General features: G+C 38.4%; 2 protein-coding genes across 3 annotated transcripts in view; both read left to right on the top strand.

The window, feature by feature from the left end:
- DSG3 (desmoglein 3) overlaps positions 1-13,934 on the top strand; it is a 31,536-nt gene extending 17,602 nt beyond the window's left edge. Inside the window, exons 10-16 of the mRNA XM_057698275.1 lie at positions 1,426-1,565; positions 2,652-2,879; positions 4,538-4,795; positions 8,212-8,351; positions 8,654-8,717; positions 10,097-10,344; positions 11,250-13,934. Coding sequence (XP_057554258.1) covers positions 1,426-1,565; positions 2,652-2,879; positions 4,538-4,795; positions 8,212-8,351; positions 8,654-8,717; positions 10,097-10,344; positions 11,250-11,867 — 1,696 coding nt within the window. The 3' untranslated portion in view covers positions 11,868-13,934. The remainder of the gene's footprint in view (positions 1-1,425; positions 1,566-2,651; positions 2,880-4,537; positions 4,796-8,211; positions 8,352-8,653; positions 8,718-10,096; positions 10,345-11,249) is intronic.
- A 98-nt stretch (positions 13,935-14,032) lies between these two features.
- The window catches only part of DSG2 (desmoglein 2), a 58,269-nt gene continuing 57,673 nt past the window's right edge, over positions 14,033-14,628 (top strand). For both annotated transcript variants that reach the window (XM_057698271.1, XM_057698273.1), the window contains exon 1: positions 14,033-14,578. The gene's annotated coding sequence lies outside the window, so the exon portion shown is untranslated. The remainder of the gene's footprint in view (positions 14,579-14,628) is intronic.

Below are 14,628 nucleotides of genomic sequence, written 5' to 3'. Positions count from 1 at the left end.
TATATTCTGCATATATGTGTTAATATACGATATTTGTTTTTCTCTTTCTGACTCACTTCACTCTGTATGACAGTCTCTAGGTCCATCCATGTCTCTACAAATGTTCCAGTTTTGTTCCTTTTTACAGCTGAGTAATATTCCATTGTATATATGTACCACATCTTTTTTATCCATTCATCTGTTGATGGGCATTTAGGTTGCTTCCATGTCCTGGCTATTGTAAATAGTGCTGCAATGAACATTGGAGTGCATATGTCTTTTTGAATTATGGTGTTCTCTGGGCATATGCCCAGTAGTGGGATTGCTGGGTCATATGGTAACTCTATTTTTAGTTTTGCAAGGAACCTCCATACTGTTCTCCGTAGTGGCTGTATCAATTTTACATTCCCACCAACAGTGCAAGAGCGTTCCCTTTGCTCCACACCCTCTCCAGCATTTACTGTTTGTCGATTTTCTGACAATGCCCATTTTGACCAGTGTGAGGTGATACCTAACTGTAGTTTTGATTTGAATTTCTCTAAGAATTAGTGATGTTGAGCAGCTTTTCATGTGCCTCTTGGCCATCCGTATGTTTTCTTTGGAGAAATGCCTATTTAGGTCTTCTGTCCATTTTTTGATTGGGTTGTTTGTCTTTTTGATATTGAGCTGGATGAACTGTTTATATATTTTGAAGATTAATCCTTTGTCTGTTGATTCATTTGCAAATATTTTCTCCCATTCTGAGGGTTGTCTTTTCATCTTGCTTATAGTTTCCTTTGCTGTGCAGAAGATTTTATATCACAGGATATTGAATATAATTCCCTGTGCTATATAGTAGGACCTTGTTGTTTACCTTGACTAGTTTTAATTTATAAACTATTACAAAATAACATCTAAACTATTCTGTGCGAAGGATACAAAGAGATACAAAGGTGGCCAACTCAAGGAACTGTATAACACAAGAAGAGGCATGCTGTGAGCAAAGGTAGCATAAGTATAACAAAGTGGAAACTAAGAAAAGAATGACTTAACCTGTCTAGAGAGATCAGGAAAAAGTTTCACGGAAACTTTCAGTTGAGCCTTAAAAAAAGAGTAGAATTTCACCAGAAGACCGTGCTGCAGTCAGATAGAACAGCACATACAAAGACAGATACGCCTAAAGTAGTAGAGTACCATGCAAAGTAGCTGCTATACTATGAAGAACAAGGACACAGTTATTTCACTGAGCAGAGCAGAAAATTAAAACACCAGGCTAACATATACTTAAGGATTATGAAATATCGCTTGTCTATGCTAATATGTTAATTTTCTGCTGCTTTTATAAAAGTATATTTCAGTCTAATATTAAGTATAAATATATTAAACATTAATGAGTCATTTTCATTAAATAGGTAACATTTCATGTTTGAACAAAAAGACCTATTGTTGTTTTCTATTATAAAACAGATATGAATTGGGACGTAATGATGGTGGTTTGCTAATTATTGATTCAAAAACTGCTCAAATCAAATTTGCCAAAAACATTGATCGGGATGCTACTTTCATAGTTAACAAGACAATCACAGCTGAGGTTCTGGCCATAGATGGTAAGAAAAATATTTCATTTTTAGAGAAATGTTACTCCAATTGGCATTTCTTTATGAATAAATGATTGTGATTATTAACAAATTACCTTTATCATCACATATAGTTAATTATCTTAGGGGCCTTGGGTCTCACGGTCTGAGCTGGCTAAATCCAGGAGAAGACTGAGCATGCCAGCTTTTCACTGGAGTTTGTTGGACCAGTGAATTCTGTGTTTGGTCCTGTTGTTTGCTGTGGTTGGGCAGGAATTTCTGGGTTTGAGAAGGTGGATAAAGATGGATACAGAAAGCCTATCAGGGAAGCTCAGCTCAAATGTGAGGTGCCTTTGTGAGTTACTTACACATAGAGTGAGATACTTATAGAGACCTCATGCACTTATATCATTGAACAATAAAAATCGTCTGAAATGTTTTTAAAATAATATTCACTGACTATGTGTGTTTCCCTAAGTGTAAAATTAATTTATGCTCAAGGCAATCAACACAAAAATAAAACAAAAGAATAAACACCAAAAATCTTATTATCTGGGAAAACAGAAAAAAGCACCAAGGGAAGCAAGAAAAATAATTCATAATCCCACCACTGAGAGATTTTTATCTTATTGTTTTTGATAGTCAACATTAAAAATGTTTTCTTCAATAAACTTTTGTATTTGGGGTAATAAAAATAAATCATAGTTTATTCCAAATACTTTGGCTCAAGCTTTGGAAGCAAAAATCTTTCACATAGTCTGGGCTCATGCAGTAGGATATATTTAAGAAAACTGTGATTTTTGTGTTGATGTCATTCATAATCAGTGAATTTATCACTTTATAGGTCTTGGTTCCAAGCATATTAAATTAATAGCCAATGCTTCTAACTAAAGACATCAGCCAAGTTGATAAATTTAAATTTGCTTTCAACAAGGTGTGGAAATTGGGTGACATCTTTTTACTTGTGGGAATAACAAATACAATTTCTCCCGAGTAGATACACTAATCTGGCTGCATGTGAGAGAAATTTTTAAAGGTTTATTTATTTACTTAGTTATTTATTTTTTGTACAACTTTTTCAGTATATTCTCTAACCCTAAAATGTTATCCTTATAGAAAAAACGAGTAAAACTTCTACAGGCACCATATATGTCCGAGTACCTGATTTTAATGAAAATTGTCCCACAATTGTCCTGGAAAAGGAAACAATCTGTAGTTCATCACCTTCTGTGGTTGTCAAAGCGGTATCACTGGACAGGGGGAGATACAGTGGCCCCTACACATTTTCACTGGAGGAGCAAACTGTGAAACTGCCAGTCGTGTGGAGGATCACAACACTGAATGGTGAGTACTTGTAAAGCTGCTTCCACAAATGAAAGCTGCTGCTTCTTTATATTTCCAGAAGGTTAAGAGAGAATTCATTTGGGAGCTGGTGCTTTCCATGAGTAGTTTTTTAAATTCTTTGTAATGAGGATAGGGTCCTAGCCTCGTGAATTTCTTCTCTTCAGAAAAGAAAAAGGATGATATAATATAAGCACTATTTAATATTTTCTGGTTTTCATGTGCACTCCAATTTTTGGATACTTTTATATTTTTAATTTTTTATCTGTACTTCCACAGCACACCAATCAATCAATCAATAAAAAGATTATAGTCAGGCACCTGTTTTATTGCAGAGTTGTTTAGGTTTCTAAATACATAAACTTTTCTGAACTGGGCAGGCTGTCAGCAGACATGAAGCACTGGAGGGGTCAGCCTGCTCAAGGCTGTCGCTAGTCTGTCACTAGTCAGGAATCTTGAGAGCACGGGGAACTGAAATTCGTAAACCCATTAGCCAGTGGGCAAGAGCTAATCCACCCTTCCTTTTCTCCTAACTTATAGCATGCTAATTTCATAATTCCTATGTTTCCCAGGAGTCTCGTAGAAAAAGCCATTAGACTTAATGAGAATCTTCTTCCTTTTGTGATTTTATAGTGACCAGCAGGCCATGTCAGATCCTTTGTAAATGAACTCACTTATCTCTAGCTCTTTTCTGAACTAATCTTGCTTCCTTTTGTGAATGTGCTTACTCTGTGGTGCCCTAGTCATCAGGATCTGCCACTGCAAGAGTCACCAAAGGCATCTTGTTCTCCGTGGTCTTCTTTCCCGGGGTTTTACGGATCCTGGTGTAAGGATCTAGCTCCAAATTGTGCATATAGCCAAGTGGGTTTACCAGACACACATCCAGTGAAAAGGCTACATCATAGAGAGACAGGACCCGGCACTAGACACACCTGTGTGGGTGAGAAGTGGGCAAGGCAACAGTGGTTGGACTGGACGGATCGGGCACAATGTCAAGGGCATGGTGCGGTCAAGAATGATTCAAGCGACACAACCCCACAGCTTACGAGAGCTGCTGCTGGCGTCCACTTAGGAGGGGACAGCATAGCAATGGAGAATGGAGAGCGATCATTGCTCATGAGTCAGAGAGGTGACAGGTGTCCACCACAGGGAATCCCATACAGACTTAGGCTCCTGGGACGAGGTCTGATGGGAGCAGTTGAAGTAGCAGCAGCCAAAGCAGAAACTCAGTCTTGATAAGTCAGGCACAAAAGCATGGAGTGAGGCAGAAGGGATACATTCAGAGGGCCACACAAGCGTCCAGGGGTTGGTGCAGACGTACAGAAGAGTGGTTAAGCGCCAGAAGAAGGAGGCCTGGGATTTAAAGGACGCCCATCTCCTCTCCTCTTGTGAGGGAAAATCAAGATAGGACTGAGTTTTCACAGGGGAGAATACTGGGCCCATCTGGGGCAGACAGAAAGGACAAGGAGGAAGTATAGCCCCATATACCCACTGAACCCTGAGAGCCCTCCTATCTGCTCAAGCCTCGCCCTGCTATTTGTGACAGCGATGTTTATGGCAACTCTGAAACTCTGATTCTGTTCACCAAAAAAAAAAAAAAAAGTTTTGAGAGCAAGATACACCTTGTCCTACTTCTGATTTGTTTGGTTGCTCCCTTACAGCCACCTCCGCGCTCCTTCAAGGCCCGCAGCAGGTGTCTCCCGGAGTGTACAGAATCCCCCTGGTAGTCACAGACAACCAGGACAGGCAATGCGAGACACCGGAGAGCCTGACTCTGGAAGTCTGTCAGTGTGACAACAGGGACACCTGTAGAACTGTGCTTCCGACCAGAACCCCTTGGAGCGGCCCTGGAGAGAGTTCTGGGAGGCTGGGCGCTGCCGCCATCGGCCTGCTACTCCTCGGTCTCCTGCTGCTGCTGTGTGAGTATGCAGAGCGCCACCTTGACGGCACCGGGTGTCAGCATGGGCGGTGCACGGACAATGCGTGTCTGCCATGGTTTTAGAGGCAACGCTGGGGGGAAATGGCATTTTCAGGAAGAATCAGAAATGTTTAAAGCCAACATATCACTTGCCAACAATCTGTATTTGAAATACAGCAAAGCAAGTGGTATATATTAGACATATAGAAAGCAGCAAGAGAGAATCAAGAGGGAAAGAAATAAAGCATGAATAGTCTACACACTGCCCGTGGTGTTCACGGTCAAAATAATGACTTTGTGAGTGTGGCACTTTCTAAGATGTCTTTTCCATATTCAAGTCTCATGAAATTCTAAAATAAAATTGAACCCTGACCAAATAAATCTAAGGGATATATATATGATATCATAAGCCTTGGGCTTTACAATGCACATAAATATATCAGAGGTTCTGAGAAGTTACTGTTTAATCCAGAATTTCCTCAAAATAGCTTTCCACCTGAAAATATACTCCTTTAAGCCTCTCACACTTAATATGATTAAGTTTATTGAACACATTGAGAGAAATTACATACCTGTGTTATTTTTCAATAAAACTGAAATTTATTTTTTAATAGATATAGGTTTCAAAAAGTTACACTTAAAATTGTGTGAATCAAATAGCATTTTGAATGTAACAAGTCTCTATTTAAAAGAACTTCATGGCAAATTCTTCTAGTATAAATAAATAAAAGAAATCCTTGATGAAGTCACAATCACTTCCCTAAATTATTTTAGAACCATTGACTTTTAGAGTTAAAAAGATTTTTCAACCCCTTAATCTTAATTTATGAGATATTTTCAAACCACAAAGAAGTACAGAAAATTACATGACATGCACAAATATAACCACGACTCAAACTTAATAGATATTAATATTTGCCATGTTTATTCAGACCTCTTTAAAAATGGAAATAAATTGCTATCCATACATTCAGTGGCCTCCTACACATGCCATATATTCTCCTTCTCTTTCCCCAAAAGTGTTTACTAATCTGAAGTTATCAGGCATCATTTCATTTAACAGCTGAAATTGTCACTCCGAGTTTCAGTTTTCCAATGTTGTTATTAGTCAATTTCAAAACCAAAAATTTTTCAAGTACCTATATATGTGTCTTTATGGTACCTTCCAGGAAAGGGAACTTGATTCTGGGTTTCATGTAGTTCACAGATTTATGCATGTCTAACTATATGGAAAAAATATCCATGATAAAGCTATAATACATATAATAATATATAATAGAAGTGAACACTAAGGAATATTGCAGAGGCTTCGCAGACTAGGGGAATCATCAATTTGAGCCTTGGAAAATGAGTAGGATACAGTAAGTACAAAAAGAGGGAAAAGTGCTTCCAAAGGGTTAACAGCATGAGCCAAAGCCAGAAAACACTTGGCAGGTTTTAGGAAGCACACAGCCTTGGGAGGCTAAAGCATGGGGAAATTGTGGAGCGTGAAGGAGATGAAACTGGAGAGTGCTTTTGGACTACTTTGAAAGAGCCTATATACATGTAGAAAGGAGAGATGCTGAGAGCATTTGAATAAAAGACTAACATGATCATATTTGTATTTTAGAAAGGTAACACTGGCACAGTGTGTACTGTAAATTAAAAAGGAAAGAACAGTTAGGAGGTTATTGTAATAGTTCACAAGGGATGATGGAGGCCAAGTTTCGAGCCATGGCATTCGACTATAAAGGAAAGGACTGATGTGTGAGGCACAACGGGGGTACATGGAGAGGACTTGGAGACTAATGGATAGAAAGAGTGGATCAGAAGTCCAGGTGAACCACTGAATTCGGTTGCTACTGAAACCATTAAATGAAATTGAAACTATCAGAGGAAGCGCAGGGTGGCAATGACAAGTTTGATTTTGAAATGTGGAATTTTGAGATATGCAAATATCCTCCAGGCTGTTGTACAGTTGGGATTGTGGCTCAGGATGACAGTCAGAGGTGATATATTCTGTTATTCCCACAATCATATTTGCTTCATGTGATACCACCATTCGCAAAATGTCATATCTTGAATTTTGTGCAGGACAGAACTTTCTCTGGATGCATATATAAAAATCTAATATGCATTGCATGTACAATGATAAACAAGATTTCTAAAAGACTATTATGCCCACCTAAAAATACTGATCATATAGATATATCTTCATCACTTTTCAAAACTAATTTGTCCATTTACAATATTCAACCCTTCCCACACATTTAATAAAGTCATAGAATTGAGAATGGCAGTAAGTAAAGAAAACCTTTAGAAGTATCACTTATATGAACATTATGTTAAATTTTGAGAAAATGTATTAATATGTCCAACTTATTTTATTTTATATACTTGGCCTAATGTTTTCATTTTATATATAAAACTGACCTAATTTGTGCAACTGATGTAGCCCATCCAAACAGTACTGGCAAGTCCTCATGGCACTCAGTACCATCCTTTATCTATATTAACTCATTTAATCCTCACAACAATCTATGAGGTAGATACTATGTATTCTCCTATTCTTTGAATAAATTAATGGAGGCCAGAAAAGATGATATAATTTGTCCAGCTGGTGAATGGTGGAGCCAAAACCCAAACCCTAGAAGTCTGACTCCAGAGGCTAGACACTCTTAAACCCTTCACTAAGCTGCCAGTAAGTGAAGAGAACTCAAACGTCGGGATTCAGGTGGCCTCAACAGGCCAAAGGTGGAGGTGGTCACTGACCACCCAGCCTGGAAAGTGCTTCCTTTCTCTCTTGGTGCATTAGCCTGAGAATGATGTTAATCTTTATTGCCAAGATGTGACTGATATGCACAGAAAGAATGATAATTACCCAGATAGGAAGGCCCCTCCTAGCTAAGAATTCCTAAGTCACAATTAAGAGTGCAATGACATTAGATCATCACTCTAGTTGCTAAGGGAGTTTGCAGGTTAATGGCTATTCTCTAAGACATCATTAGAGACCAGATTACCAAATCACTATAATGCCCACTTAAAATCTTGACTCTTCAGGTGTGTATTCACTTGACAGCATATACACAGCCTCAACATGTACAAATAAATGCAATAATAATAAAAATATATTACAGAAAATGACTGAGGAAATGAACGGCCACCTTTATCATTCATCAAACAGTGCCTATTTTAAGAAAACGATATACATGTCACAAGAATAATCTGGTCTGTCTCCTTCAGTTTCACAATCAAGTGAAATTTCAGTATGCTTAATTTACCAAATTTTTTTTTTGTAGAAACTAATTTTGCTTTCTATCAGATTATCCATAAGCATTAAAAATATTGTATTTTCTTTGTAATGTTTCTGACAATTGCCATGTCAATTTGTTTCCAAGTGATTCAAATGTTCTGATATTTTGTGTTCCTACATACTAGTGGCCCCTCTTCTGCTGTTGACCTGTGACTGTGGGACCGGTCCTATTGGGGGAGTGACCGGTGGATTTATGCCAGTGCCTGATGGTTCAGAAGGAACAATTCATCCGTGGGGAATCGAAGGAGCCCAACCTGAAGACAAGGTGAGGATACACTTTGTAAAACATTCACTTCAATCATACAGAGCAAAATTCGATTTATATTCATATAGAAAACGGGGTAATGGGGTATACAAGTAAGAGACTCCTGTCCTGACCCTCAAGGACCCATGAGAGTCAGTACTAAAATGAATGGAGCCTTTTAGGATCTTAGCTCTTCAGATGTCAAGTCATAAAAATGATTACTCCTGGAAGAATTTGGAATTCTTGTAATTTGCATATTTCACTTATATTGGTGAAATCTGGTTAATTTTTAAATATATTTATTTTTTGCATATGGTTTGTAGGAAATCACAAATATCTGTGTGCCACCTATAGTTGCCAATGGAGTTGATTTCATGGAAAATTCTGGTAAGTGAACATCAAATTGATTTTTGAAAGCAATAGTGGGTTAAATAAGAAATACTGAAAAATAAGAAATGTTCTGAATTCTTAATAATTGTATATTTGTGCACATACTGAGAGATGTTACCACTGAAACAGGTCTTTCAATGAAATGGTTTGCTGTTAGTATATCGGTCAATTCTGTGACCTAGCTCTGGCTTCAATAAGTTCATTTATCCACTGATGTCACCATTTTTTACTAGCTGAAGATTTGTTATACTTTTCCAAATTTTAATAAACTAAAGTATGAATCTCAGATAGTCAATTACTAATTTTTTAATAAGCAAAGATTTCATACATATAGAAAAATGTAAAGGAAAATATCAAACACTGTGTACCCACCACCCAACTTTGCCTACTAACATTGGTAATATTTGCAGTTAAAGCCTTGTGTGTGCACATCCTAGGTCTTATCGCTCTTCTTCCTTCCCCAGAACTAACAGGATCCTGATTCAAGTTCAATTACCAATTCTTATATTTAATCATAATGGGACAAGGATCACTTACGTTGTCATATAGGTGAAATTATTTATTTCTTTGGTTTATCAAACGACTTTTATTCATCTTATCTCAATGTCACAACTAAGGCGTAAACTAGAACAATAAAACCTAATGCTTAATATTCAACTTTTTTCTTAATTCCATGCTTAGCAATAGATTGTTTTTAAACGTCCAGCCTGAAAAATCCACATAAGATCTCCCCCCAAAATGTAACTGTCTGTCTTTATCAGCTTCCTTAATCCTTAATCCTTACCTGCTTCTCCCATTATAATTACATAGCAAAAACTATATTCAGAATTCTCTAGAAAAAATAGCTTTCCATGAAAATGTAAAGGTGGCAGGCAAAATAGTCACAGCTTGTTAAATTTTCATTAGGCACCAAGACACCAAATTAGCATCTGCTAATTTGCATGATTACATTATGCATGCTTCCTCTTTGGTTTCCATATTGAGCCAATGTGACAACTTAATTAGAATTTCTTTTTTTCCTGAAAACAAACAGGCATTGCACTAGAAGCTTTCCATGGCTGTGCCCTGAATATTTTGTTTTCACTTTTCCATTTCTGGCCATTGTCACTGAAAATCTATCTCCTTTGTATATTTTTTAATTAGCATGTTTTCAGAGCTATTTCATCTGCTAACATCCTCTGTTACAGCCTCACCTTCTCTGTTACTCTCACATAGACTGTGGGATGTTCTTATTACCTCGAGCCATAAAATTGTATTTTCTCCCACATACTTGCTTTACTTGGCGACTGCTCATGGATATCAAAGACCAGTAAAAAACAAAACAAAACAAGACAAATCACAGCATGAGATGTTATCGAATTTTCTTCTGTTTTTAGGAGTTTGTACAAATACATATGCTGGAGGGACGGTGGTGGAAGGAGCTTCGGGAATGGAACTGACCACCAAGTTTGGAGCAGCTGCAGGATCTGGAGCCGCTGCAGGGTTCGGAGCAGCTGCTGGGCTTAGTGGCTATTCCGCAGGACAATCAGGAACGATGAGAACGAGGCATTCCACGGGAGGAACCAACAAGGAGTATGTGGAAGGGGCAATAAACATGAACTTCCTCGACTCCTACTTTTCTCAGGTGATTTGGTGGAAAATCTTGTTTACATTAGAGATCTTTCTACTGGACTCTACTTCAGTTTTACAGTTCGTTTGTTTGCAGCTTGGTAAAATACAAGATAAAAAAGGCTCCTTAAGATAATACAAATAACCTAAGATGGATGGCAAAATCTGGCTACTGGTCACAAGGAAGAAGGGGTCCGTAGACGTAAGATGAGAGAATAAGGCACCTCATTCCTCCAACCGGAATAACAACAGAATGCAAAACCTTTTGCGTTTCAGATCAGCAGCATCCTCTTTAGGAATACAAAGCAGCTTATTTTCTATTTCCTATACCATGAAGTATGTCAGAATACTTCTGCACACATTTTTCTGAGAGGGTTATAGTATTCTTCCCATTGTCAAGAAGACCAAAGGCAAAAATGCTGAAGAACCATTGAATTGATGACCCAAACACAAAAGGGGGGAACAAAGGATGTGGTCCAAGATTAGGTGAAGTGTCAGGAAGCACAGAATCGCAACGGGACCAGGGTGTAAGAACAGAGAGGACTTTGGGAGGCAGGTTGCTTGCCTCTTGGTTGGTGTATCTTGAGAACGGATCCCACCTACAGTTTTGGTGTCAGAAGTGGTAGTGCTGGCATCTGGCCTGGTGGCCAAGCAGATGAAGACAGACACTGTGTGTGAGGAGAGACTGGCAGAGAGGGCTTGTGTGGGATGAGGATTCCAGGAATATTCCAAGGTGTGGCACGAGCCCTAGTTATGGGTCAGGCTCTCACAAGATTGCTGATACAGAGGATGCCCTTACTTCTATGAATTACCTAAATCACACATTCTTGATCAAACCTTGAGTTCTATGAATGGTATATTACATTCTTCACTGAGTGTCTCTTACAATTCATTTTTTTTCCCATTTTTCTCCACCTTTAGAAAGCATTTGCCTGTACGGAGGAAGATGATGGCCAGGAAGCAAAAGACTGCTTGCTGATCTATGATAACGAAGGAGCCGGTGCCCCTGGTTCTCCCGTCGGCTCCCTGGGTTGTTGCAGTTTTATTGCCGATGAGTTTGATGACAGCTTCTTGGACTCACTTGGTCCCAAATTTAAAAAACTTGCAGAGATAAGCCTTGGGATGGATGATGAAGCCAAAAACTCTCAACCACCCACCAAAGAGAGCGGTTCTGGGATTGAATCCTGTGGCCAATCCGTACAAGTCCAGCAGTCAGAATCTGTTAGGTACCAGACTTTGTCAGGCAGCCAGGGAGTATCTGCTTTGTCTGCTTCTGGCTCTGTCCTCCAACCAGCCATTTCCATCCCTGACCCTTTGCAGCATGGTAGCTATTTGGTAACGGAGACTTACTCGGCTTCTGGTTCCCACATGCAACCTTCCACTGCAGTCTTTGATCCACTTCTCACACAAAATGTAATAGTGACGGAAAGAGTGATTTGTCCCATTTCCAGTGTTCCTGGCAACCTATGTGGTCCGACGGAGCTACGAGGGTCATGTAGTAAGATCTGTACAGAAGATCCTTGTTCCCGTCTGATATGACCAGAATGAACTGGAATTACATGCTGGCCAAATATGGATATTTGAAGCAAATTATTCAAAATATCATAGCAAATCTCACAGTATTGGTCTGAATTGGCACTTATTTGCTACTCTCATAAACTGATCATGATTACAGTCTAAATTGCCTAGTTCATATCCCAAAACTGGATGTGTTGTCACTCTTGCTTCTCATATACTATTCAAGTCCCAGTAAATCAATGTTTTTCAAAAAATCTCAAGATCATATTCAGTGGGAAAATTTCCTAATAATTTTTAAACTTCAAATGTCATGTGTTTTAGTGGATTAAGTGCTTGGAGCCAAGAGCCCCAGTTCTTGAATCTTTCACCTTTTCTTATATCATAATTAATGATATAAAAGTCATAAGGACTTTGCCAAAGCATTTTGAGCTGCTTGGAAAAAAGGAAGCAGTTGCAGTTGAATTTTTGCCATCTTCTTGGTGCTGGGAGACCCTAGGTACCCATCTCTTGCTCAAGCTAAGGGTATTGGTTTATGCATTAAACTTGCTGCATCTATATGCCTCATATTCTCACAATAGGACGATTTTGAAATAGAAATATCACAGAGAATTTAGGAAAGTTTAGTATGGTGTAAATATTTTGTGTTTTTTTAAATCACCTTGAAAGGATCTACTTAAAGAGAATATTTTACATTAAGCTCCTCCCTACACACTTCGCAGTAACAGTAATCCTGTGTGAATAGTCTTTGAAAACTACTCTTTATTTTTCAAATATCAGTAGGTAGATGTAACTTACATATGACATATAGTGATGTTTATCATGTTAAAAATGTCTAAAGACTTCATGGGAATACAAAATGGCTTTTCTCATAAGCAAGAGAGGCCTCTGGCTACAGTAACACATAGTGACATCTGTGAATGTGTTTTATATGCAGTGTTTCAGGTTAAAAAAAGGATACAGAAAGGATTATCAGTAACTCTATTTTATTAAGTCTCACTCCTTTTAAATTAAGCTGCTACCACAATTTAATTCTTGAGCATAACAATGTTAGGTTAGTGACGGCTTAGAATATGTCATTTCATGTGTGTTACCCTGATGGCAACGCAGTTCTTCAAATCATTTCTGACCATTCAAGGTCTTCAGCCTTTAGCCGATAGAGAACACCCTACCTCTTATCAACTTCTTTGTCTTAGCTGAGTCTTTACAGGGTCATTGTCTGGCTCTATTATCTCTAATTGTACATAAAATACTCCTTTCTGGTTTTTGCCATATTCAAAACCTATATTTGTTTTCCAGATGGAATGAAAAGTAATAAAGTGTTTGTGTTCTAACCCAGAAGGGTGCAGTCCTGAGGATTGCTGGGGGGGAAGAAACCCCCTAAATGTCCTTACATCTAGCATTCTTCCCTCTCCCGGGCGCCATGACTACCCAGAAGGCATGTGCTAGGACAGCCTGAGAAGCACAGGCAACTTGTTCTTCCAAGACTAGGCAGCGATGGCAACAGGCCTGCAGGGTGCCCATCTGCAGTGAGGGGAACTAGGGCCTTTGGAGCAGCCTGCCAGGTCCTGAGGAAGTCACCTTGCTATTACCCCTGGGGCCTCTTCTCAACAGAGGGGCCTTGCTCTGGGATCTAGAACACACAGAGTTGACTTGTGACTCTCTTTATGCATAAGAATTAAATTAATAATCAGAATAAGCCTCATTAGAAGTTCAGAGGTTTCCGGGATCCTCAAGGTATTTTAACAATGCCGCTTAAAATCCGACTTAGGAAATGAGAATTTTGCTGCACTGTCAAACTGCAGAGGAAACTATGCCATAGTAGTAAAGTCTAACATGGGACAAATTGAAATTAAAGGAGTTTTAAAATAAAAATAGATCAATCTTGTCTAGGAGGACCTACAATTGATTTGCCACGTAAATGAAATTCAAAGCAAAAATGTATCTGTATTTTTTCACTAAAAATAAAAATTGTTTTGAACAGAAAAACTTTTTTAAAACTGTCATTTGACTTGTATTATAAATTTTAAACAGTACATATTAAAACTTTAACAGTGTAACACTGTTATAATAAAACTGTTTGGCAACAAATGTATGAGTACTTCCTTAATCATTTAGCAAAAGCTGAACTACTCTTTGCAATTAATAACTATTAAGAAATATGATGTAAGAAAGTGATTGCATATGCATTTTTTATCAGTATTTTACATTTTTTCCAGCTGATACTTTTTCTGCATCCTCCCAGGCAGGAAGGTAGTACTTGGGGACTCAGGATCTCTTCTTCAGGTGGAAATAGTGCTGGATAAGGTGCTGCACGAGGTCAGGGCAGACTTTTATTAACTGAATGATTTAACTCATTTATTATTTGGTAATTTGGAATGGTCTCTCAGGAAAAAAAAAAAAAAAAAAGTGACATTCTACGAAGACTCAGAAAAGCTGGAGTAAAGAGAAGGTAAGGTTTCAGCCTAACATGATGACAAAAACGTACCATGCTTTTGGTGACAGCCATCAGCCCCTGTGGTGAGTATGTCTCCCAGTAAATGCCTGTTATTTTTATGTCTTCCTGTAAAGGATGCCACAAAATAAGTCCCTTCAGAACTTCAGATCTTGCTTTGGCTGACCCTCCTCATTCTTAAACACAGACACTTCAACTTGGACCTGTGGTACGGGGAGCAGAAACTGGATTAGAGTGAATGCTGAGTGAAGAAGATCCCAGGAAAATGAAAGCCACGCAGGTAAATTCCAAAAAAAAAAAAAATCATCAGTTCCTATTATTCATAGAAAG

This window comes from Hippopotamus amphibius, chromosome 11 (assembly GCF_030028045.1).
Source record: "Hippopotamus amphibius kiboko isolate mHipAmp2 chromosome 11, mHipAmp2.hap2, whole genome shotgun sequence".
Lineage (NCBI taxonomy): Eukaryota > Metazoa > Chordata > Mammalia > Artiodactyla > Hippopotamidae > Hippopotamus > Hippopotamus amphibius.
The sequence above is the reverse complement of the archived record's forward strand: the minus strand, read 5'-3'. Positions and strand labels throughout refer to the sequence as shown.